The sequence below is a fragment of the Anoplopoma fimbria genome, chromosome 14, assembly GCF_027596085.1.
Source record: "Anoplopoma fimbria isolate UVic2021 breed Golden Eagle Sablefish chromosome 14, Afim_UVic_2022, whole genome shotgun sequence".
NCBI lineage: Eukaryota > Metazoa > Chordata > Actinopteri > Perciformes > Anoplopomatidae > Anoplopoma > Anoplopoma fimbria.
In genome coordinates, this window is record NC_072462.1 from 17,548,170 (window position 1) to 17,574,698 (window position 26,529).

At 39.0% G+C, this 26,529-nt stretch overlaps 2 protein-coding genes across 2 annotated transcripts in view; both read left to right on the forward strand.

Annotated features, from left to right (window-relative positions):
- Window positions 1-385: 385 nt before the first annotated feature.
- Window positions 386-10,757, forward strand: cercam (cerebral endothelial cell adhesion molecule). The gene is made up of 12 exons (XM_054612269.1): window positions 386-636; window positions 1,755-1,865; window positions 2,373-2,490; window positions 2,681-2,815; window positions 2,979-3,183; window positions 3,352-3,471; window positions 3,624-3,700; window positions 4,203-4,309; window positions 4,855-4,987; window positions 5,590-5,717; window positions 6,296-6,499; window positions 8,503-10,757. Exons 1-12 carry the CDS (start codon window positions 431-433, stop codon window positions 8,735-8,737), a joined length of 1,779 nt encoding a protein of 592 aa, XP_054468244.1. The 5' UTR covers window positions 386-430; the 3' UTR covers window positions 8,738-10,757.
- Window positions 10,758-13,521: 2,764 nt separating this feature from the next.
- sardh (sarcosine dehydrogenase) overlaps window positions 13,522-26,529 on the forward strand; it is a 38,445-nt gene continuing 25,437 nt past the window's right edge. The window contains exons 1-9 of the mRNA XM_054612625.1: window positions 13,522-13,753; window positions 14,565-14,754; window positions 15,359-15,495; window positions 15,737-15,915; window positions 16,897-17,076; window positions 18,704-18,827; window positions 19,065-19,165; window positions 21,429-21,533; window positions 26,104-26,233. Of these exons, the coding sequence (XP_054468600.1) occupies window positions 14,570-14,754; window positions 15,359-15,495; window positions 15,737-15,915; window positions 16,897-17,076; window positions 18,704-18,827; window positions 19,065-19,165; window positions 21,429-21,533; window positions 26,104-26,233 (1,141 nt within the window). The 5' untranslated portion in view covers window positions 13,522-13,753; window positions 14,565-14,569. The remainder of the gene's footprint in view (window positions 13,754-14,564; window positions 14,755-15,358; window positions 15,496-15,736; window positions 15,916-16,896; window positions 17,077-18,703; window positions 18,828-19,064; window positions 19,166-21,428; window positions 21,534-26,103; window positions 26,234-26,529) is intronic.

The window sequence follows — 26,529 nt, forward strand, 5'->3', positions numbered from 1 at the left end:
TTGCTCCTTTGCTTATTTATAATACTTATTTTGATCTTGTGTTTTTTTATTTACTATGTCTCTTGTTTGCACTATCCTTTTTGCTGCTGTAATCCTGTAATAAAGGATTATTTTATCTTATCTTATCTTATCAGTGTCTTCAGAGATGTACTTAGAAACACAATGTACAAATCACTCCTTCCTCTCCGGATAACGTTGTCAGACTTTCCTTGTGCTACAGCTCGAAAGCGGAAGTCGTAATGTCGCTCTCTCAGGCTCCGTTCTTGGAAAAAGCGAGCAATCTAGTACACTAAGTCAGTGAGAGGGGGGAGGTAGAAACATTTGGGAAAACCTTTTTTTTTTTTTTTTTTTTTTCTCCTCATTTTTCTTGGACTGCTGACGCGTCCACCGGCGACGTGCTGCGTTCAGAGCACCGAAAGCAGCTCCCACCATGTTACTGCACTTTTTTTTAGTTTTAGGGGCCTTTGTTTTCAACACCGAGGGCTACTTTTCGGAAGAAATGTTCCCGGAGGAGTCGAAGATGCAGCCTCCTACGGTGGTCATCGCTATCTTAGCCAGAAACACCGCACACTCCCTGCCGTACTACCTCGGAGCTCTGGAGAGACTCAACTACCCCAAAGAACGCATCTCTGTGTGGTGGGTTCTCCTGCATGCACTGCCGGGGCTGTTTGTAGGGGGCTCTCCTGGGGGTTTTTTTTCTGTTTTTTTTTAACAGACTATAGCAGCCGTTCAAAAGGTCAATGGCATTTAAATGAGTTTAAGAAAGCAGCAGCAGTCCTCCCCCTCCTCTATTCCCTCTGAGCCTTTCACTCCACAGCACTCACTTCCTACTGTGGACTGCGTTAGTTTGGATTCTCTGTAGAGCTTAGTTTTAACTGATCCCCTTTCTTAGCACTCCTTTTTAATGAAAATATGACTAACATTAGTGATTAAAACCCATAAACTGAGCTGTTCTCTAAGGGTTTTTAACAGTAAATGCCTCTATGGAGCACTTAAGTGTGCTTTATGTGTCGTAAAGTGACCCCTTATCTCATTTAAAACCCATTCTGCTTGTACGTTTATTGTTTGATTTGATAAAACTTGATCTAGTAAGAGACATTATCTGTTGCTGGGTTGCATACTGATATAAAAAAAAAAAATATGCTGTGATAATCATATAAAACAATCTATGGCGATGTACTAACGTTACATTTGTGATGTGTACTTTGTAGAGTTGTATTGTGTTCACAGGTGTGTGTGTGTGTGTGTGTGTGTGTGTGTGTGTGTGTGTGTGTGTGTGTGTATGCAGGATATTGAAGTGCACTTTCCACATTGAAAATAAATCTTCTGTCAAAGTATGAGTCATTTTGTATCACAATGTCAATATCATGATACATTCAAGAAGATCAATTGAGAATTTGTTAATAACAAGACAAGAGTATCTGTTTTCAGCTAATCCAGCTAATTACATACCTGACCAATCATAGTTCTTTGTTTCAGTGATGTAAAAAAAAATCCAGTATTGCAATAGATATGTACATAAAGCTTTCTTAAAACAATTGAAATTGTAAGAGGAAAAAGTATTTATTTGATAAGAATATCATAATGCAATAACATCTTTAGTCTAGACTGCTGCTCCGGATTAAGAATATGCTTGGAAATGTTTTATTTAAACGTCTTAAAGATGGGTTGGAAATGATTTTGCCTCCATTAAACCAGCATTTGAAACACACCAGCTCTTCAGTCTTACAACCTGCTTTCTCTGTGCTCTTCAGGGCAGCCACGGATCACAATGCAGATAACACCACAGCCATACTGAAAGAGTGGCTTACCTTCATGCAGAAGTACTACCATTATGTAGAGTGGCGACCAATGGACCAGCCCACGTAAGTCCAATAATAGGAATGTATAGTACTATATTTTCAGCAGGGATCTGGTTAAGCCAACATCCTGATCCTGATCCTGTGTGGATCTAAGCCAATCTTACTGTCCGAAGCAACACGAACCCACCTTTTATAGCCTCTGTAGTGCCGTTATTGTCATAGTGGATCCGCTTTATTGCCTAAAGATAACACACCTTTTCATTTCGCATATTAAGGAATTATGCAGCACGCCTCTGCATGTCCGTACGCCTTGACTCTGTGGACATCTGTCTGAGCTCAAGAGGCTATGAGTGGAAATTATTTGTGCATGCCAATCATTTGTTTACAGACACTGAACTATATAAATTGTCAGCCTAGCTGTATTTTCAGATGTGTATAGATATATACAGTGATAACCATACATTGAAACCAGTCTGCCTAATTCAGTTAGTAGTAAATTATGAGATATGAGATATGGCAAATCCTTTCAACATTATACTATAATGTTCTAATTTGAACTCTCTGTTTTAGGTCCTATGCAGGAGAGTTGGGTCCTAAGCATTGGCCCAACACCAGATATGAATATGTGATGAAGCTGAAGCAGGCAGCGCTCAACTTTGCCAGGAAACGCTGGGCCGATTACATCCTGGTACATAATAAGATACATTTTCTTGTGACAGCAGCGTAAGATTTAAATTCGCTCCGTCCCTTGATTTATTCCCTCTTTGCTGCTGTTATGTCATCCAAGTAAAAGTTTCTCTTGTTACAGAGACATGAATCTACAATCACTCTCCTATTCTCCTCTCTTTTCTTTGGTCTCCTCTGCGTCTCTGTTTCAGTACGTTGACACAGACAATATCCTCACCAACCCAGAAACCCTGAACCTGATGATAGCAGAGAACAAGTCAGCCGTCGCCCCCATGCTGGACTCTCAGGGAGCGTACTCCAACTACTGGTGCGGTATCACTCCACAGGTGAGTGTGTGACTTCATAGTGAGGGAACACATGAGGAAAAAAACTGTGTTAAGGAAAATCAGCCATTGCTGTTGAGTTGGACACATGGGTAGCATACAAAAATGACCATAAAAGGACCTCTCTATATCCTGACCCCCTATCTGACACCATCTTTCTTTTCAGGGATATTATCGCCGAACAGCAGAGTATTTCCCCACCCGTCATCGTCACAGACTGGGCTGTTTTCCCGTGCCCATGATCCACTCCACCGTTCTGCTGGATTTAAGGAAGGAAGGCATGAAGAAACTGGCCTTCTTCCCACCACACGAGGACTACTCGTGGCCCTACGATGACATCATCGTGTTCGCCTTCTCCTGCCGTGCTGCAGGTCGGTCAGCACTTGTTCACGGTTATGTTTTTGTAATCGAATCCACAAACATACTGACTTTACTGTAGAATTATGTCTTTTTTTTTTAGGGGAAACCTAAGATGGTACACAATGAATGTCTCATTAATTCATTAATTTATCGATTTATTCATCTTTGATGCCACTCAGAGGTACAGATGTATCTGTGTAACAAGGAGCGCTACGGCTACCTGAACGTCCCAGCCAAACCTCAGCAAACCTTGGAAGATGATCGCCTCAACTTTGTCCATGTCCAACTTGAGTCCATGAGTAAGAGCACATTTTATTCACTATTAATATTAATAAAGACAGATACTGACAGGGAATAATAATCGAACAAACTGATACATTATGTTGTGTTGGTTCAGCTTTGTTATATTACATTGTTCTCTTGTAAATTGTGTTCCCTCTGTGTCAAACAGTTGATGGTCCTCCAATGCACCCCTCACGATTCGTCTATATGTTCCCCAAACAGAGAGACCTGATGGGCTTTGATGAGGTAAGAGACACCTCAATGTTTTTTCTCGTAGAAGCAGCCATGTTTTAGGGACCCTCATTCTTTTGGATATATGAAGATACTGTTTACATTGCTCATTTATAGATTTTTTTGATTTTTTTCAACCAACATGGTAGTCTCTGCATCTATAAAAATATTGCACTCTAACTTCTACATTTTTGAGTCTAAAAGGATTATAACAAGGCACATTATTTTGGTAAATTATTACATAATTGCACTTATTCTTGGATGGTATTATAATCAAAATCCTGGTGTTTTCGAACTTACACAATGGGCTATGAAATACTGAGAGCGTTAAAGATTTTTTTTTGTCTTTTTAGGCTCTATTCATCATTCAGAGTTAGATCGGAGCACGTTATTACTAAAAAAAAACACTTGTAAAAAGTACAGACTTGTCTAAAGAAGTCAGGGAGTTAATGATATACTTTGCAGTTCTGATATGCAGTTAAAAGGGTTAAACCACTAATTGTCCTCCTCTCCTCAGATATATCTGATTAATCTGCGACGGCGTGATGACCGTAGAGACCGGATGCTGTTCTCTTTGAATGAACTAGAGATTGACGTCAAGGTGGTGGACGCCGTGGATGGGAAGTGAGTACACTCTCAGGGAAAGACTGAATACAGCAAGACCAGTCAACCGGCTTAGATAGAAAGAGAAAAATCAATATCGAAATGGGAGATACTGACTTAACGTTACGATTGAAATATGGTTGGCGAGAAAGACAGAAATTTCCTTAAAGAAATGTACTGTTACAAAAACTTGTGGTTTTGTTAATTTGTGGGTTTCAAGATAATATTATGATATTTGATGCAAATTCTGATTGTCCTCTTTATTATGGCCATTCAGTTATCTGTACAAGGTTAACATTTTGGAACCTTTGTGCTTCCTCCTTAATCTGACATTCCATTGACATGACCCCATTTCCAACCACCCTTTTTCCCCATTACTCTTTCCCCCTTCCCTTCATGGTAATATAATTACTATAACATCTGTATGTTTGTGTGTGTGTGTGTGTGTGTGTGTGTGTGTGTGTGTGTGTGTGTGTGTGTGTGTGTGTGTGTGTGTGTGTGTGTGTGTGTGTGTGTGTGTGTGTGTGTGTGTGTGTGTGTGTGTGTGTGTGTGTGTGTCTTCACAGTGCACTGAACAGCAGTGATATTAAGATCCTTGGTGTTGACCTTCTGCCAGGCTACTATGACCCGTTCTCTGGACGCACCCTAACCAAAGGAGAGGTGGGCTGCTTCCTCAGCCACTTCTTCATCTGGAAGGAGGTGAGACAACACACACATTATACATATAAGTCTTTATTGGTATGACTGACAGTGAGAACAATACAGGTAATATAATCAAGAAGATGAACGATGGCCTTCTGATCAAGAGTTGGGACTAGATAGAATGATTTTTCAATGGTTATCAATTATAAAAGCGTTCCAAATCTCTTCTAATTGCATTCACTGAAATTGATAACATTTTCATGTATAGATGAATTCTAAATAAATTAAAAATATAATTTGAACACTAAAACTCAAAGAACTTTGAATGTTGCTATGTAGATAATTAGCTATTTAGCTAATAACTACTCAAATATTTTGTAATTATGTTATTGCTGTTACAAATAAGGAGATACAATTTATTTGTTTTTGTTTCAACTGTGGTTTTACTAACTTGGAAATTGACCCAAAAAAAAAAAAAAAAAAGGCTCTCTCAGTTAAAATCTGAACTGAGTGTTCTCAGAACACACTCAGTTCAGATTTTAACTGAGAGAGCCTTTTGAGCCTCTTTGTCCCATCTTTTGTTTCTCCATAAGTTTAGTTTTCTCCGTTTTCCATCCCTTGGTCCTTCTGAAACCAATGTTTTCCCCCTTTCTCCTTAGATGGTTGACTTACAGATGGACAAGGCGCTGGTCTTTGAAGATGACGTTCGTTTCCAGGCCAACTTCAAACGACGAGTCCTCAGACTGATGGAGGAGGTGGAGCAGGTGGAGCTGGACTGGGACATCATGTAAGATGGACACGTTTATATACACACAGTTCCTGTTTAGGCAGGAATAGGTGAGGTTTAGGTTGAGTCAATACAGTATGCTCAAAAGTATGTTGTGTGTGCGTGTGTGGAGGAATGGGATCATAAGTCAAGAGGAAAAATTCACATCCAGGAATGCATCGCACATCACCCATCTGTGTGTCCGTGTTTCTGTGATTAAGGTCTTTGCCAGACACGAAACAAATGTTTTCAATTGAAATCATACTGAAAGGATTAGACAAAACTTCAGACACGCATTGAACGCATTTTGGAAGTATTTATCAGCAGAAAGATGGGAAATGTAGCTTTTTTTTGTGTGTGTATTTTGTTTGCGTGCTTTTTCTAAAAAGGGTTGGACACATGCAGAACAAATGCTGCAAAAAAACCCAATACTTTGAAAATGATTTTAAACACGTGGCAACAAAGAACAGCCGGCTCTGCAGCAGATTTCTGGACTCTGATGTTTTTAGACATTACCTCATTTCTTCTTCACCATTGTTTTTTTAGTTCTTCATCCTTCTTCATCTTTTATTTCTCATTGTGGCTTAACGTCGCTGCAGATACTTTGGCAGGAAGCAGGTGAATCCTGCAAAGGAGGAGGCGGTGGAGAACGTTCACAACTTGGTGATAGCCGACTACTCGTATTGGACTCTGTCCTACGCCATCTCCCTGCAGGGAGCTCAAAAACTGCTCAACGCCGAGCCGCTGTCCAAGATGCTGCCTATTGATGAATTCCTCCCCATCATGTATGACAAACATCCCAAGTAAGTATGACGACATTACTGAATACTTTAGTTGTTTAAATCTTGATGAGCATGTTGGTGAAATGATTCAGTTGTAGTTGTTGTGTATCAATCTTTTTCACCTTTGGCGACTTCTATGATAAAACTTGTTTTTCAGCACTTTGCATCCTCCCTCTGTTGCCAGACCTATAAATCTAAAACTGACTTTATAATTGCCACAAACATTCTTCCCTATAGTTGCCTAAACTTGCATACATGCTAAATATTTAGCCAGTTTTTGTGGAGTAAGTAGATTAAAGTATTGTGAAGTCTGTGGTTTCTTTGGAAAAAGTCAGTTTTGGCTATACTCTCTATTCTTGTCAGTTTAATATGTAGTGCTTGTCGATCTGAATTAGAACACCACATTTCAAAGGTGGTCTTGATCTTTGTGAACATTTTTTCTCTTTATGATGTGCAGCTTTCATGGCAACATGTCTTCCTGAGGATGATTTTCTGAATTTTGGGTGGATTGCCACTTTTTTTTAGACACAGTGTGGTTGCCAATTCTACTTTAAAAGCCAGAGGGGATACAGATGTGTCTTTGACAGACTTGGGCTCCGCTTTTTTTAGCCACACTTTTGTTATGGCTTGAAGGGTAGTAAAGTCGGCGGGTCTGACAGTCGGTCTGCTACTTTGGTCCAGACCGAAATATCTCAGATGAGGATCAGGATGGATGAAATTACGAGGATGAATCCCAATGACTTTTTTTTTGACCGTTTCCTCTAGCACTACCATGAGGTTCACATGTTTGTTTTTTAAATAAATGTCTTGATTACTAGGCCTATTGGATGGATCGCCATAAACTGGTACCAACATTTTGGAAGAAATAACTTTCACCTTTCAATAAGTACCATCAAACTGTTAGTTTGTTCAATGCTTGCCTTCATAATCCCATATTTGCAACACTAATGACATTTCATCAGTTTCAGCTGTATTCTGTGTTTAGTGCTAATTAGCAAGTGTTTGCATGCTAACACGCTAAACTAAGACTGCTAGCTTGGTAAACATTATACCTGCTAAACATGAGCATATAAGCATTGTCATCATAACATGTTAGCATGCCAACATTAGCATTTTAGTTAACGCTGCTTGCGTGGCTGTAGACTCTAATTTACTTTATTTTATTCATATTGGCATCACATGTGGTCCAACCATGGTTGTCTTAAAACAGCAGCAACATTTAGATATTCCCACCAGTTTAAAAAATGTTCAATACTCTTCTTTCTGACCCAACACTATCTCCTCCTCTTCTCAACTCACGCAAGATTTTTGTTTTTGTTGTAATTTGTGGTTTGTTTGTGGTTTTATATAAAGACATTGTTTCATGCATGAATCAAGTCACCGTCAAAACATTTCAGTTTTATAAAATATACACTTCATCTCAGGACTCTATATTTTTTTTTAATTCATTGCATCTCTTTGCAGCCTTGACCCAATTTCTAACCCTAATATCCCTGAAAAACAACTTTTCCCATTATCCCACAGTTGTGATCTAGCAGACTAACTGAGACACATATGGGGCACTGACTGTAAGAGATGAAATGCACCTTGGGCTGGGGGGCCTGCAAACCAGAAGGCTTGGCAGTGTCTGTGTGCTCCATCATGTGTGGAAAACTGGCTTATAGCCAACCCACTTTCTCCATTCTCCCTCTCTCACCTCTGTGATTCTAATTCGTTATGCTTGACTAGTCCGCAAAGAATGCACAATGACCGCACACCACACATCGGTCCTGCTGTCGCCCTTCATGCTAAGAGCAACTGAACAGTCTTTGAAAATCAGTCTCTGTCTCTGAATTCCAAATAAATTAGAAAATAACAGTAATATTGATTAACAAAATACATTTGCACTAATATTATGAGTGCACTAATTTTATATCTCTGATGCAGAACTTATATTTTGTTTTTGTGACATACTAAATATATGTTAAAGTCTCAAATAAACCAAATCATATATATATATATATATCTTCTTTCTCTCTTTGCAGTGAAGACTACAAGTCCCATTTCCCCAACAGGAATTTACAAGCCTTCAGTACACGGCCTCTTGTGGTCCAGCCTTGTCACTACGCCGGCGATCCCCAGTGGGTGAGTGACACAGAGACGTCCACTCTGTGGGACGATGACACTGTACGCACTGATTGGAGGGGTTCCCATAAGACCCTGAAAGGGGCTGCGCGGCCCGCCGACATGCTCTCGGCTGCCTACAAGGATGAACTTTAGCGCGGAGCAGACGTAGCTGTGGAGAACCCTGCAGGTCAAAAGGCCACAAGGTCACAAGGTCAGAGAGACAGATGCCGAGGAGAGAAAGTGTTCCCAGACTTTATTTTTGGTCCACTCTGCGTCACGCCACTGACACGCTCAGTGTCATTCAAACTGGACATTTCAAAGCATGTCAGCAAGAGTATGGTGTAAGATGACATTTTGGGTGGAAAGCAACATAAGGGACTGTGTTAATTGAGTCTGTTTGTAAAGAAATGTGTTTTAATACTTGTACAGATTCCATTCCACCCTCAGGCTTTTTTTTTTTTTCTTCCTTAATTCAGATATTTTAATATTATGAGAGTTTTACAGTTTGTATGGCTGATGACAACCGAATTTTTGTTTAAATGTATACTTTTGTTTTGAATTTTTGTGCGTGTGGTGATTGCATGTTTAGAATTTTAATTAGACAGAATTTAAATGGACACCAGAGAGGTATCTTTACAGGAACTTTTATGTGTTCATCTTTTGAGTGCTGACTGAGGCTCCAGTAGCTGTTCACAACTCCTGGCAAGTCTGGACAAAAGTCTTTTTTAAGTTATTGATGTTATTTCTTTTTTTTTTTCCCTTTTGTTGGTAAATCTTTCTGCCTATCCATTTCTCCATTTGTGCATGTTTTCCATCAAGAGAGAAACCTGTATTTAACACAGAGCTATACTGACTCTTAAATATTTCCATTGGCTTCTATAACATAATATATATAACATAAAATAACTTATATCTGATGTACCTCATGGTTTCAGTGGTACCAGATTATACTAAGGAAGTGTTTTGTTAGTGATACACACTAATTGGATGTTTGCATTTGAACAGTTTCAGCTTGTGTTTTTATATACAATAAGTAATTCATAGATTAACTGAAATAGCATTGGCTCATTAGATTTCCTTTTCATCTGTGGCTGTGTATTGATATTTTTCACAATTAATCACAGAAATTGGATTTCAAGGTCAGAGTTTGTATAATATTTATTTAGCACTCCCAATTCTATCACCACCAGGTTATCGTTTCCACTCTGGCTTTTTAATTGTATGTTTTTGGAATTATCAAAGTGTATTAATATAGAATGAGCTAAGTTCTAAAAATATTCACACTCCTCCTAAGGCTTATCTGACATTACTCTTAACTGTCTTTAGAAGCAGGAAACATTATCAAAACCTTAAAAATTGGTTCATATCACTTCAATTAAATCAACAGTAATCAGAAACAAAATGCAGGTTCAAGTTGAGAATATATATTCTCAGCACTATAACCCTGCACTTGTCATGGTTTCTCATATATTGTGAATACTTCACACTACATTTTTTGAAATAAAACAAATACTTTTGGGAAATAGAATAAAATCAATGCATGTTGAGTTGTGAACTCTCGGGATTTCAGCATTCGTCCAAGGTAAACATTCCAAAAGTCTCCCAATTGATTTATTAAATTGGACCCGAGCTGTTGCCTTGCAATGCAATTCTTTTGAAATTGTAATCTATAACTAAACACAGCCTGTAGTAATCTTTTTGTAGCATCACTGGAATCCTTAAGTCTAGTAATGTATGAAAATGTGCATAAGATAGCAGTGCAGGTACACGATGATGTAATTCTGATGTCCCTCATGGATTTAAATGATGATGATCAGTTATACTAAACGTGTGTTGTATTCTTAGCCTTGAAAAGCATTTATAATGGTCTGATTTGTATTTGTCCATTCTTTGATATTATTAGGGTTGGGTTGGTTTTCCTTCATATGTCTTAATTTATTTGTCCAGTTTTTCTTATTATGGTTAATGGATGAGTCACAAGACATGATGTCAAGCAAGCAATCTAGGTGCAATCGCTTTTCTGATGAAAGCCTCTGTGTGTCTTTGAACAATACATTTGTATTCAGATGTTATAAAACAGGATGTTAGGTCAACTGTATAGCAAACTTTTCTAATGTAAATTGTTTTTTCTCATTGTCGTTGTGAGTTTTGTATTGGTTAATAAACCAAACGTTCTGTGGACAGAGAAGCAAGTATATACGTTTTAAAAAAAAAAAAGTACTTCCAGATGTTGCATTGACAAAAATCCACCACCAGAGGGTTCAGTTTTTCATTTTGTTGACTCAAAAATGTATCCAATTGGAAACAAAACAAGGGGTGACCATTTGCATACATTACATTACAGTCATTTAGCAGACGCTTTTATCCAAAGCGACTTACAATCAGTAGTATATTACATATCATTCACCCATTCACACACTGATGACAGGCTACCATGCAAGGTGCCACCATCAGACTCTAACTAACATTCATGCAACATCCAGTCCACACCGATGGCAAGCCTTCAGGAGCAACTTGGGGTTAAGTGTCTTGCCCAAGGACACATCACTGCGCCAGGTATCCCACCGACCCTCTGATTGGAGAACTACCTTGCTCTCCACTACGCCACAGCCGCCCCTGCATAGTTACGTTTTGTTTACTTTTATAATAGTGACAATCTTTATTACTCTAAGTTCACTTTAATTTAACATAAAACTCTCAATACTGCCAATCCTTTTCAAAATATTTTAGTAACTCAGAACATGTTTGTCTGTTCTGTTAGAATAACCAAAGTGTAAAAAAATCTAACCACAACAAGAGATGTCGGCTCTATTGTTACTTGAAGTCACTAGTGTTCAACAGTCAAATGCAATGGCAAGAGTGTATGAACAGGCACCAGTAAAATCTGGTTTGTCAGAACAAGACATAATATATAAACTGTCAGGTAATTAGAAAGAGTTCGGTGTATCCCTATTTTTATTTTTTATTTTTTTTAAACACACACTAAAGGCTGTATTATATATATAAGGCTAGTATATATTGTGGTTAATATAATAATAACGAGTACTCTTATTTACCACAATATAATAATAATAATAATAATAATAATAATGATTATTATTATTATTATAGTTGAGATGGCAATGATCAAAACAAGCATTCATTACAAAGTGCTTTATAAGGCAGACATAAAAAGAATATAGGATATAATAAAATGCCAGATACACACACATATCCACTTATATTTTCAAACAAATATAAGCACACACGTTTCCCTAGGCATACAGCTGTGCTTTATACCTAAAGTTCACTTGACTTGAATGTAATGTGATATAGGATCATCTGGTTAACGTGGCCTTATTTCCCTCTGGAACACCATGTCACGGATCAGAATGAATGAAATGTAGCTAAAGATAGGTCACGACGTACACGAGATAGGCTTGCCGTTTGCATAAGCATAGCACACACACACACACACACACACTTGCACATGTAAAGGTGTGTATGTGTTTGTACATGTGCATGCCATGCTGTACCTAATCACTAGTTCAGAAGCTTGGTTATTCAACTACATGAAAGGGTTTTTGGAGTAGACGACGCAGTTCAAAGGTTGGTGTAGACAGCCAGAACACGCACACACATAGATAAAACAGAAGGATTGGCTGCAGCTCTGAGATTAAGCTGCTCTCCTGCTACAGGCTGTATGAACAGGGGAGAACCTCCTTTCACAGGAGGGAACCTAAACTCAGCGCCTTATTGGCTGCTGGTTTGGGGTTAGGGAATCATGAGGTGAACTCGGCAGGCAGAGCATTGCATATGGCTTAGTGCTACAGGGCATACGATTTCATAATGTTGAGTTGCTGAGGAAGGGACGGTAGTTTTGGATTTTAAAATCTCTTCTCACCTTTTAATCCCCTGCTGCAAAATTTCCCAAACCATGTGTTCAGTGTCTCACACATACAAACTCCTCATACATGATGTTTTATGCAGATCTAATGTTCCACTTCTGCTTGGTTTGGTCTCTGAAATGTGAGGCCTCTCAACAACAGCTGCTCCCTCGACATCCACAACAACAACAACCTCATTTATATAATTTAATCTAAATAAAACTAACAACTAATTGCTAAAAGCTTGCGTTTCTCCTTTGGCGATGTTTCTGTGCTGAACTTCTCATAAAGGATTTACATGATCAAATAGCCGACTGACGCTTAGTTTTCACAACAAACACTACGTTTTGTAGTAATCCAAATTTCCTGTATAATTGTAATAATAATACTAGATTGTAGGCAATAAGTTTCATGCAGTGGAATAAAGATTTAACACTGTCTGTATTAACCCTGTAATATATTGTGGTTGATAATAATAACGAGTACTCTTATTTACCACAATATAATAATAATAATAATAATAATAATAATTATTATTATTATTATAGTTGAGATGGCAATGATCAAAACGAGCAAAGTGCTTTATAAGGCAGACATAAAAAGAATATAGGATATAATAAAATGCCAGATACACACACATATCCACTTATATTTTCAAACAAATATAGATAAATCTGAATCTGCTCTACAAACCACAGATAGTGATTGATCTAACGGGATGTAACTATGTCAGTGAATTCCTGTACGTACTTTAAAGGCTGCTGGAAACTGACTTTTCTCTTTATCCTACTTACAGTATAACTTGACCTCATCAATGACCTCGACTTCTGAATTTGTGTATTTGGCTGTCTGACTGCACTCTTTATGGGTTGAACATTGATCTTACACTTTATCATTGGTTATTAGGTGCACATGTGAAGCTTTGAATGCTTATAATGTGTTTCTCTATTGCGCATAGTTTTACAGATTGTTGCAAGGTTCTGATCTGGGCTGCTTTTTATTGAATTGGGCGGGTTTGCAGTTATGATTGGGCTGAAAACCATCGATCAGACCTGGCAACACTGCCCCCTGCTGCCGCCTCCTCACGTCCACGTCCCAGGCGAGCTGCAGTTCACCTCGAGCAAGCCTTTAGTTTGACAGCTGCAGCTTTCCTACCACACTTTAACACGCAGTTTGCTTCCGATAAACACACGTACTCGGCCATTTTTGTGACTCCTTCCCCGTCTTTACTGCAAACTGCATTATTTTTAGCTCTCGCATCGAGTGTTTTTTTTTTTTTTTTTCTGGGACACTCGGCTACAGTGTAAGTGTGCATGTGGAGACCGGACTGCTGTTGTGCAACTAAGTTTCTGTCCGGTGTTACTTGCAGGTTTGGTGGTCAATGCTTGGTGTTGTAGCCTTTTTAAGCCACGTTATATCTTACGGACGTGGCGTTTACAGGCTGCTTGCATGCTGTCTGTCCAATGGGCGTGTTGCGTTTAAGTGCTAATGTTTAATCGGAAATTAAGCGACAGCAGGGTGACGTGAACGCGTTATTATAAATAGAGCGTGCTCAATAAACGAAGTTATGCAGATATCACCCTAAACCGGTTACTCACGTTCTTGGTGACAGGTTTAGTCAGTACAAAAGTCACGAAACACTGGCATTGTTAAAGTTGCTGCTTAATCCTTTTTTAGTAAGAAAATGCAACACATTGAACCTTTGATCTCCATGGAATCATTTTAGTTTTTAAGCATTTGCTGATTGGAGCTGAAGTTTAATAATTTAACTTAACAATTATCTCAAACCACCAGTTTCATTTGATTTATCTTGAACCTTTCCACTGTAGTGTATTTGAAAACAATGCACAATTCAATTTGGTGAAATGGTACACAAAGTTAGGATTTGCATATGTATTGAATGTAAATGGGTTGACATATTTCACTCACACAGAATACTGTATACGTCATGTTGCCTTGAAGTTCAGAAATGTTTTTCTGTAAATAATTTTGAACCAAGTTGCAATATATATTTTTTTTTTTACCATGACCTTGCATATTATATTGCACAAATACATTCCTCAAATGTCTCTGCAGCATCACTCTGTCTCTTTTCGTCCTCTGACTGTCCACAGGGGCCATGGCCTTCCTTGGGCGCACAGTGCGGCGTGTAGTGTCGACAGTGAGGCCTCCCCTCTCCCCCTTGTGCCAGACCACCGCTCGGTCCTACAGCTCAGAGCCCACCAAGGAAAAAAGTGTTCCCTACGAGAAGACGCTCCAACAGAAGGATGGAGCCTCCTCTGGACCCACTAAACCTTTACCCAGGTTGGCTTGATGGTGTTGACTGTATTGTGTGCTCTAAAAGGGTCTTCCAGTAGGCAATTTAAGACCAGCTTCTGTTTGAATTCTTACAACATGATGAAATGATTTGCCTTGAAGAATACACACATTACTGGATAAGTTAAGGGTTTGTGTAATGTATTTATACATTCAATCAATCAATCAAGTCTGGAAATGATCTGACAGCGAAAACATTTGATCATCAGTTTAATAAATGTATAAAATAATCTACTTGATAATAAAAAAGTAAAGGTTTAAAACAGCTTTTATACAGGGGTATATTTTGGGAAATGTTTTTGTTTCATTTCTTGACGAGAATTTGATAAGAAGACCAATTCCACCCTTGAGATGTTCCTCCCTGTTTCAACTCTTATGCTAAGCTAAGCTAAACTAATCTTATTGGCTCAGGGGTGTAGCTTTTATGTAGAGGGAAGCCCTAAGTGTGGTGTCAATCTTCTTGTGTAACTCTCAACAAGAAGAGTGTATATTTCCCCAAATGTCAAACTTTTCCTTTAAGTAACTTAAAGGATCTTTTTGTTTTTGGAGTCATGTTCTCAGCTCACCTGTAGTAATCTGCCACCTGCCTCAGATCAGCGGATGTGGTGGTGATCGGAGGAGGCAGTCTGGGCTGTCAGACCGTCTACCACCTGGCTAAAATGGGGATGACCAACGTAGTTCTGCTGGAGAGAGACCGACTGACTGCTGGCACCACCTGGCACACTGCAGGTAACAAACCATATAGAAAGAAAGTACATTAGTGCAGGTTCTGTTTAAACCATCCACCCTTACTATTCTTCTACGCACTACCAACTTATCTTTTTTTCTTTCCTGTACTTCAAGTCTTGATAAGGTCTCTGCAGATAAAGTGCTTACAGTTGTGTGTTTTGTATGCTGACAGTGCACACTGTACATGCATTTTTGTTAATCAGCCGATGTGTGTGTGTGTTGCTGTGTGTCTGCTCACTAGGCCTACTGTGGCAGCTCCGTCCAAGTGATGTTGAGGTAGAGCTCCTGGCCCACACCAGGAATGTGATCAGCAAAGACCTGGAGGAGGAGACGGGTCTCCACACAGGCTGGATCCAGAATGGAGGACTCTTCATTGCCTCCAACAAGCAGAGGCTGGACGAGTACAAGCGCCTGATGTCGGTAAGAATGGAGATTGCTTTTAAACATAATTCATTAACACGACTCATTTAATTTCCTGTGGCAGTGTTAACTTATGTTTAGTGGATTAAACGTGGGCCCAAGTTGTTTCCTAGCAATGTAATTATAATGAAATAGTCTATAGAGCAAACATTTATTGCAACTATTTGCTACTGTGTCAAACATGGAAAAAAATAATTTAGTTCAGGAAGTCCAAATGGATCAGCTAAGAATATATGATTTTGTCAAATTTCTACCACATTTATGCTACAAGAAAAAGCTGTAAATCTCAGTAGCGCTCCACAATAGAAATCCATGGTTCCAATCAGTTTAAAAACTGGTCTTTCTGTCAGCTAGAGGGCCGCAAACAAATAAAGGTTTATCAATTTTTTTTATTGAGGTAATGAATCCAGTTGTCCAATGACCAAAGAACAATTTCCCCGCTGCGGGACTAATAAAGGATTATCTTATCTTATCTTATCTCTCAATACCTGATGGAAACTTGGTTTGTGCGTACTCCACAGGCTCCTAGTAAATCAGCAGTTAACATATATGTTAAGAATTGCATTTTAATGGAGTGAAATAGATTTTCAGCTACTCCTCGCAGCTTTAAAAAGCAGACATCTGTCTGTATTAATATTTGTTTTTTTTATTTCTCAACACACACACACATGATCAGGGAAAAGGCTTTGTTTACCTTGATTTTGTGTGTTTGAGGTTCAAAGTTCACGTGAAACTTCTTGAAATTGATCCAGCTACGAAGTAGCAGCAAAAATATTTAGATAAACAATCCTCAGATAAAACCTAATTAATGATATTCTACTAGTGGCTATTACTTCTTTTTGAATATGCTTCAGGAAGTGCAAAGTTTTCTTATTTGATGTAGAGTAAAGGTGTTACAACTGATCATTTTGAAATGACAAAAAAAAACTCTGTCAGGCAAGAACATAACCAATAAAACATATCATCTCCCCTCATTTCTAGCTGGGTAAAGTTTATGGTATCGAGTCCTATGTCCTGTCACCCGCGGAGACCAAGGACCTGTATCCTCTGATGAACGTTGATGATCTGTATGGAACCCTGTATGTGCCAAAAGATGGCACCATGGACCCAGCAGGCACCTGCACCACCTTGAGCAGAGCTGCCACCGCCAGGGGAGCCAAGGTAATGAGCGCTGGTCTGCTGACTAGTGGTTTTCCTACTGGACCAGCAGTATACACAATGTTTTTTTCTATTGGATACAACGCTGTGTGTCTGGCTGTTGCTTGATCACTCTAAGTTTGACTACCCCTTTTTAAGCGCTTTTAGTCTTTCTTTTTTAACGACCGTGTCAAACTTACAGGTGTTAAACCGACCTCTTAGCTTTAAAGGATGAAGTTAGCCTATCCTTGGAGCTACACTTAAGGTATAATACAGGAGATAAAAAAATCAAACCTCCACATGAAAAAGCGCTATTAAACATCCTTAATCATCTCATCAGGCATGCAAGAGTGGCATATTTTTCTGGCCTGATCAATAATTACAAGTATCATTTTTTATTTATAATATTGACCAAATTCTGAATTCTGCTCATTCTTGATATCTAGCCAACTCATCTTTTCTGAATTTAGAATTTAAGATCAATGGTCTCGGATCAAATTTCCACCTTGGAGCATATCACTCCGATTGAGTTACCTGCCCTGCTCTGCTGTCTGAGCTCAACTCTATTTCCATTCAAGATCTCTTGGATATAGTTTCTCATAGGTGTCCATTGTCCAGCCCTGTTGGTTTGATCCCACTTTAAAAAAGCAAAAAGAAGTCCTCACAGTCATTGGCCGTGTCATTCTGACAAAACTGAGGCCCTTGTGATCCACATGGATTGCTTTACTAAGGAGGTCAGTCATTATATTGACATGTATAATTGACATGTCATTAAATTGGCCCCCTCCCTAGCAGCATCAAGAGCGCTTCTAATTAACTTGGTATCGTTTATTAACAATATTTTAACCACCATATTGAAAAACTAATTCAGTGTAAGTTGAGAAATATTGCAAAAAACAAACAAACCTACACTATCAGCGAAAACATCGAATTTCTAGTGCATACCTTAATCTATTTTCTATTAGACATTTTTGGGGTTCTAATTTTTTTTTGAAGAAGTCCCGCTTTTCTTTACGCAAATTCAGTTTGCGTAAAGAAAGGCGAGCTGCCAGTTCTAAAAATAACACCCTTATATGAACAAGATAATCCAGTGTAGATAGCCTTGTTACAACCTTGTGTACAGTTAAACATTAGTTGCTGTTTCGAAAAAATTATGTCTTGAATGGCAGTGAATAAATGTAACACACAACACCATACCTAAGCTGATATGTACCTGCGTATTGTTGATGGTCAGTGCTTTCATTGTGCATTTTAAACAAAAGTAGGCTAGAATTGAGTGACAAAATGTAAGTTATACATACAGTATATACAAATTTAGAGGCAAGCCTATTTAGAACTTTAGGCTTCAGAGACGGAGTGCAATTTACAATTTTACATTTGTCTTATGCAGTAGTAGTAATCTTTGAGGAATTAAATATGAAGAGGATTATTGAAGTACGGCGAAATTGTATCAAAGGAGAGTGTTTGACACAGTAGACTGAACCTCCACCACCGTCACAGCAGCGTTGGAGAATATAGGCCACATTTCTTTTCACAGCCTCAGTGAGCAGATATTAAAAGGGCTCTAGTATTATTAGAATGAAATAACTGTACAACTCGTCAGGGTGGAACGGAGAATACACATTGTCTTTAATGTATATCTTTTAATCAGGTGATCGAGAACTGCCCTGTGACTGGTATCCAAGTGCGGGCAGATGACTTCGGTGTAAAGAGGGTGAAGGCAGTGGAGACCCCTCATGGGACCATTGAGACGCCTTGTGTGGTGAACTGTGCAGGTGAGATTCAGACAAGATTAGCTGACTAACTAACAAAACCACAGATGAAATGCATTTTGATTTGATTTGAAATGTAAAATAAACATTTTTTGCCATAATTTGAGGCATCTTGATGTATCTCAAGGTGATATTTGGAGCAAGAGGTTTGAAACTTAATGCAATTGTTTAAAAGTTGCATTTATCTACATTTAAACATGGCATTATTGTGACATTTTTGCCTCTGTGTGTTACATGCAGGTGTGTGGGCCACCAAGCTTGGGGAAATGGCTGGAGTCAAAGTGCCTCTTGTTGCAATGCATCATGCCTATGTGGTGACAGAGAGAATTGAAGGCATACAGGTAGGACCTCCATGTGTCATACCTGAACAGCCTCACTGTGGGTCATGATATGTTACGCAAGAAAAAAAAATCAATCAATCACAGAAGTGGCTCCTGATAATAACAGCATTATGTTAATGGAGACACAACCAATCATCAGGTGTACAGATCTGTATCTAAGATGTCTTTTTAATCATGTTGGGCCAAACACAGCATTTATGCTAGTTGTGTTTGTGTAGGTTTCAGTATGGGGTCATTTTAATCTTTAGGATCTGCAAAGTTTGTTTCATTAACTCTCCCAAATGACTTGTAGAGCTGTGGTGCTTTTCACCTGTGAGTATTGATACAACATACTTTGTCCATGTAGCATGTGAATTCAAAACTAGCCATAATCTTCTCTTTTCCATCTCGTTGAAATACACAGCCTTTCTGCAACATTAACATTACTAACCCTTTTGACCCTATTGTCAACGTAGCTGCCTTTTTCTAAATAAGGTTAGTTGACTGTCAAATACATTTTCAGGACATAAAGCAGCATGGCGTTTCCAACAACTTATCACCTTTCAAAATTCTATAAAACTATGATACCTGATTGTATATGGAAATACACAATGCCATTATTACAGAGTGAAATTATTGTAAGATGTCACATTTAAGAATATACATTTATTATGCACTATTCATGCATCCTCATACAAAGTACTACTATAGCTTTGATTTTGGATTCTGCTCATTTAACTCCCCATGGAGACATAAATTCCTTCATCGTACTGTATTAAGTCTGTATGACCTGCAGGGGGCACTGTGACATTACAGAGTTCCACCTGTTATGGTCGAAAATGCTGTTAGTGACATGTGTGCTTATTTGTGTAAGAGAGAAAGGGAGATTGATTTGTTTGTATCCTTATAATGCTGATGATGTATGTATTTGGGAGGTCTCTGTATGCAGATTGAACACATGTCTGACATGGCTTGTGTACACTTTACCTCTGATTGTGAATCTTGTGTGTGTGTTAGCTTTAGTCAGTGTACACATGCAACCATTCTCATCCTCTAGAGGCCGGTGGTTGTAGGGGGGGGGGCGCTGGGCTGTCAGAGCTTCTCTGTGTTATGTAGTTTAAAAGCAGCTTAACCAGCATTACTGCTACATCATGTACACAGACATCAGCCCACACACAGAAAATGACACAGAGGCCATCGGGAAATCTGTTCCCATCTGGTAGGCAACTTGTGAGGTCAAACATCTCATGCTGACCACATGTCTGTGTGTGAATACATATGTTTTTGCCCTCAGAGGCAGTGGTGGGTTCGAGTTTAAAACGCTTCCTGATAACCGGTGTTTGTGTTTTTATCTGTGAGTGCACGAAGGACAGAGTGTTTTGAAGTCCAGTGTTGATCACATGGAGTAATCTGCTTGACTGTACTCGCAACAGAAGAGAGAGGAAAGGCGCAGTTTGGCTGTTTCCAAATGTCAGCTTGTTCACTGGTATTTTGGTTTTGTACCCACAGAGCCAATTGACTTTGGAATGAAAAGCCCCCCTGACAGAATGAATACAAATGACATGACATACGTAAAGTGTAACTGTGCGTTAGACACTTCTACAAGAATATTTACTCAGACTCAAGGGGATGAATGCCTCCCTCTAGTGTGTTTTGGAAAGAAGATTTCATGGTGTGTCAGCAGCTGCCATACTATACATAAAGAAGCTCTATGGTTTGTTAAGGCATGTCATGGTATGCCACTGGAGCTGTAAAGACTTTTATGGTAGTTATGTCCCGTGTTGTATACCCTTTTCTGTTTGTATGCCTCTGTGTAAAATACCAAACAGCACTAAATGCTATTGAGGAATCTGGGTGGAGTAAAGTGAAAGTTAGCTTTTTAATATGAGGTTAACAGCATAGGAATTTCCTTTTGCTTTGGCAAAACTTAATTTTAGTTTCCTTGTGATAAACAAAGTTATGCCAAAATTAGAATAATTGAGACATTTTTTAAGTTTTATTATATTTTTAGTCCATTATCTGGTTAGAATACCAAGTATATGCTGGTACAGCTTTAATTATGAACCATCAACTTGCTTGTCTTTGTGTCTTGTCCTTATGAATGTTGGAGAGCTCATGCTGCCAATTAAATAAAGTAATCTCTTAGATGAAGATTGAGGCTCTTACAATTCATCCTCCTCTTGTTTATGAAAATGAATCAGCCCATCATCTTTTAACTAAAAATCAATGTGTTTGGACTTATTCATGTTTTGAATGTTTCCGACCTAATCTTCACTCTTTGCAGAACATGCCAAATGTCAGGGACCATGATGCATCGGTGTACCTGCGCCTCCAAGGTGACGCCCTGTCTGTGGGGGGTTATGAAAACAACCCCATCTTCTGGGATGAGGTGAGCTTGAATATTATCTGAGTAACATTCATTCTCTAAAGCTTACAGACCCTGAAACCTTATGTATTGACTGTCTATGTCAGTGAGTTTAATGACACACATCAGTTTTGTTTGACATAAAATCAAATACTTCAAGTGAGAACTGAATAAAGTTTAATCCTGTTTAGATACTCCGTCAGTTTGACCCCGACTCTTATTTAGTCTGTTCTTCTTGTCTTCAGTACTTGCTGCTGTATTAGCATGGAGGTCAAACTGTATTCATAACAGGACTAATAAAACTGTGTGTGTGTGTTCACTAATCTCCCAGTGGTTGAAGGAGCTTTTCAGTAAATAAAAGTGGCAAAATCATAATATACACTGCTCGAAAATATTTAGGGAAGACCTAATCATCACAGTATAACACCAAGGCAATTAAACTTCTGGGATATTGATCTCTCCAATTAGGGAGGGAAAACAATTGTATCAGCAAGACGACCCATAGAAAGGGAATAGTTTTGCAGATGGTGTCCTCAGACCATTTCTTTCTCATTATCCTTCCTAGCTGTCTTTTTCTCTAGTTTTGCTTTTTGTTATTGCCCTTGTTACTACTGGCAGCATGAGGCAGTACCTGCAGTCCATTCAGGTTGCACAGGTAGTCCAGCACCTTTAGGATGGCACATCCATAAGAGCCGTCACAAGAGGGTTTGCTGTGTCTCCCAGCACCGTCTCAATAGCGTGAAGGAGATACCAAGAGACATGGCATTACACAAGGAGCTTTTATGTGGCCATAAAAAGGCCACAACCCAGCAGCAGGACCGCTATCTGTTCTTTTGTGTGAGGAAGAACAGAAGGAGCACTGCCAGAGCCCTAGAAAATGGCCTCCAGCAGGCTACAGGTGTGCATGTTTCTGACCAAACCATCAAAAACAGACTCCATGAAGGTGGCATGAGTGTCCAACATCCTCTAATGGGACCCTAGCTCAAAGCCCAGCACCGCGCAGCTCGATCGGCATTTGCCAGAGAGCATTAGAATCGGCAGGTTTGCCATTGCCACCCTGTTCTCTTCACAGATGAGAGCAGGTTTACAATTACCACATGTGACAGACGTGAAAGAGTCTGCAAACGCCGTGGTGATGTTCTGCTGCCTGCAATCCAGCTCGACCCGTTTGTGGTGGGTCAATGATGGTCTAGGAAGGTATATCCTTGGAGGGGCGTTCAAACCTCCTCGTGCTACCCAATGGTACTTTACAGCTCTTAGGTACCGGAATGAAATCCTCAGCCCCATTGTCAGACCTTTCGCTTTGATTTTGAATCCAGCCCTTAATAGGTTAATGTCTTTGGTTTATATTGACCGTTCTTTTGTTCATTATTTGTCCACGTCATTTTGTTCTCGACGAATCACCCAATGAAGATATAAATATATCAATAAAGATTTTCAACTTGAATACTTCGTTCATCGAGATACAAAGTGTGATTTAAATGTTCCCTCCATTTTTTCGAGCAGTGTAGTTTTATATATTAGGAAAAGTATGCTTTTAACGTGATATTTGCTTTCTTGCCAAGAGTTTGATGAGTATATTGTTACCACTATATTGTCTGTAGTCAGGAAGCAGCTAGCCTAGCTTAGCTTAACGACTGCAAGTAGCCTGGCAAGTGCTACAGTTAGCTAAGTAGCCTGGCTCTTGCCACAGTTCAGAAGTACGCAGCACCTCTAAAGTTCACTAATGAACACTTATATCTGGTTGGTTTAATCCAAAATATAAAAGCTAAGTTGTAAAAATGACATGTGAAATGAAGTTGTGGTTTTGTTGGGGGTTGCCTTTGGATATACAGTAGGCTGGTAGCTGTTTCTACGTGTTTCCAGTCTTTGCTCCAAGATAAGCTAACCGGATTCTGGTTCTAGCTTCATATTCAGTACAAACATAAGAGTTTTATAATCCTTTCATCTAGTCATAGAAAAAGTGCATGCAACATTGCAAGTCATGCATCAAGCGGTGTACAGTATACACTGTACGTGTGGTTGCATTGAGGCAAGGTTGGTATACTGAATAGATATGGATTGATGAAATTTATTCATGAGTGTTTTTCCACGCTAATGGAAGGGCCTAATGGGTTCAGTTTTTTTTTTTTGGTAGGTACCGTTGGCAGGGCTCGGTATCAAATTCGCATTTGAGAAGTAATGTGTTGTCATCCATTTGAGCAAAACATAAAGATTGATGAGCATAGCACATGTTCCAAAGGCAATAAACTCATCGATTTTAACGACCATATAGTGGCTCTTCAAGCACAACCAACAAATCTTATATTCTCAGCCCTGCAACTGATGAAACTGCTTTCATTGGAATTAGAAAACTTTAGCATTTTTTTAAAACACAAAAGGCTGTGAAGATGAGGGAAAATGATTCAAACAACTCTTTTGGCAAGTATAATAGGTCATCGTACAGGCTGTTGTTTCAGGTACAGACAGACTCTTTAAAGGGGCGGTTGACTTTGGAGAATGATCTTTATAAAAGCTTTCAAATTGACAGGTGGTCTTGGTCTTAATGGATGTGTGCTTTATCTCAAGGACAGGTTTTTAGAGCAGCGTGTTAACAATGCTGGCCGGTTTGGCGGCAGACATCTTTGCACTTTTTCTTGTTCTGGTGATCGACACTTAAGACTTTTCACTGCTCAGGCGTTCCCCTTGGATTGATTTATTTATTCTTTAAGTCTGTACTCTTACATTGCAATGCAATCCTGGACACATACCATTAACGAGTAAAGATTACTCATTACTCATTACTCATGTTTAAGAATGAGCCTTGCGATGAAATACATTTACAAAAGATGTCTCTCAGTCTTTAATAAAAGTTATCAAGCAGGGTTTTTGCAGGACACTGATAATACTGACTTCATGACTTTCCGTCTGGCTGGCTGCCTGCCTGTCTACAGACTCCTTAGTGGTTTTTACATTTTAGAGGATTTCTTTGTGCAGAAGCAGCTTCTTTTGTTCTCATTATGCAGCTGAGCGTTGCTTTGATGTCTTGAGGCGAATGGAGGAAGAAAGAGGAGATACAGAAAGGAGAATTAGCTGGGAGACGGAGAGAATAGAGGATGCCTACCGAGTGAAGATGAGCAGGATCGATGGCTTGTGAGGGATTGAGAGAAGTGTGGTGTCTAGGACAAAGAGCACTGCTCCTCAGATACTTAGGTTGAGTGTAAGTGCTCGGTAATAATGCAGAAAGCCTTCGTTCTCATGAAAGCAGCTGCCGTCAGCGCACACATCCCTGTGACATTTAAGTCTTAATCAAAACTAATTGTAGCACCATAGGAAGTCTTTTCTCCCTTAGCAAGTCTGTCTAACAGCAGACTTCTCAAATCACTTATGTTAAACATTTTATGTTTTATGATATGTCTGCACTGACTCAGAAATGCAGTCACGCTCTGAAAGTAAGAGACTGACTGCTTTTTCTAAATTTAACCATCAAGATTGAGAAGTTCAAGTGGAGGGGTGACCTGATCAGTGCCAGGATATAAGGTGAAATGCATGACTGATAAAATATCAGAGAGCACAAGCTGTTGTGCTGGACTTTTCAATTTGAGCACCGTTAGTCAGTCAAATTAGTGTAGGAGGGGAGAATTTTAAGGCAAGGGCGGTCGGCACTGAGCGGCATGAGTTGTAGGAGCTAAAGGCTTCATTTTTGGTTGACAAGGAGGGAGTTGCAGAGATCCAGATGGGAGCAAATTAAAGCTTGGACAGGGAACTGAGAGGGATTTGACAGATGTTGATTCCCTGGTGAGAAAGAGTCGATTCAACAGATGTTACAGGATTGTGCTGTGTGACTTACTCAGAAAGTTGGCTGTCTACAGTCATATGTGGTGACTTGGTCGGTGTTGAGGAAGAACAAGGAAAAAGAGCACATCAGTCTCAACGATTTTGACTTTGAGGTGTTGCATAAATATTGAACATCCTACAATCCACTGAAGTAGTGTGGATTTTCAGTTTGGGAAATATGAACAAGACAGAAAGAGTTTACTAAGTTTGGTTTTAAAGCTATGATAACAAATTATATCAAAAAACAATTTGAAAGATGTCACTTGTAAGCCTACAGATCATTTTCCCTCAGGAGTTGTTAGAGACTGAAAATGATCTGAAGATCATAAATATTGGACTAACATTTGTTAGGTGGCCAGAAACTTTTCAAATGAAACATAACTTTTAAGTTTTTACAGGTTTTTAATTTAATTGTGTAGAAAACACACACTTTTCAACACCAACACTCTGTAATCTAACCTTTTATTTTATTTATTTGTACTAATCTTTACTTAGTTGCATTTCCTCACAATAGTTCTTCACTTACTGGCTGTGAAAGATGTGCTTTTTTTGCAAAGATCAACGTGTTTTTGCAACAAGATGCATTATTTACTTGGAACATAAAATCTATGTGAAACCAGTTTAAAAATCGGAATATTTTTGTGTAAAAATATGTAAAATCTGAAGCCAATGATCCTTAAAATCATGAGCAGCCGCTTTTGAAAAATTCAACTGTTGTGTTTTGCTAATACTATAAAACAAGTCCTGACATTTCCTTTTTCTGTGTTCTATTTCCCAGGTGTCTGATAAGTTTGCCTTCAGCCTGTTTGACCTGGACTGGGATGTATTCATGCAACACATTGAGGGTGCCATCAACAGAGTTCCTGGTCTTGAGCAGACTGGCATCAAGTCCACTGTCTGTGGACCAGGTACTCACACACACCAGTTCTTTTTCTTCAAATCCTGCAAGCCTTTCTAGCAAATTGCTCATAACATTATGCACTACAGCTAGGAACAAGCAAACTTTCATGACACTTCTTAAATGTGATGCATTATAATCTAAAACTGAAATGTATCCATTTGTAAAATGTCTCATGCAACGCTCCACTACTACATTAGCTCATGATTACTGAAACCTAACGGACTATATGTCATGTTTGTGGAGATAATTTGATTAGCTCAAGCCTGACTTCCCGTCCAGGCAATATCACGTTGACGAGGTGGT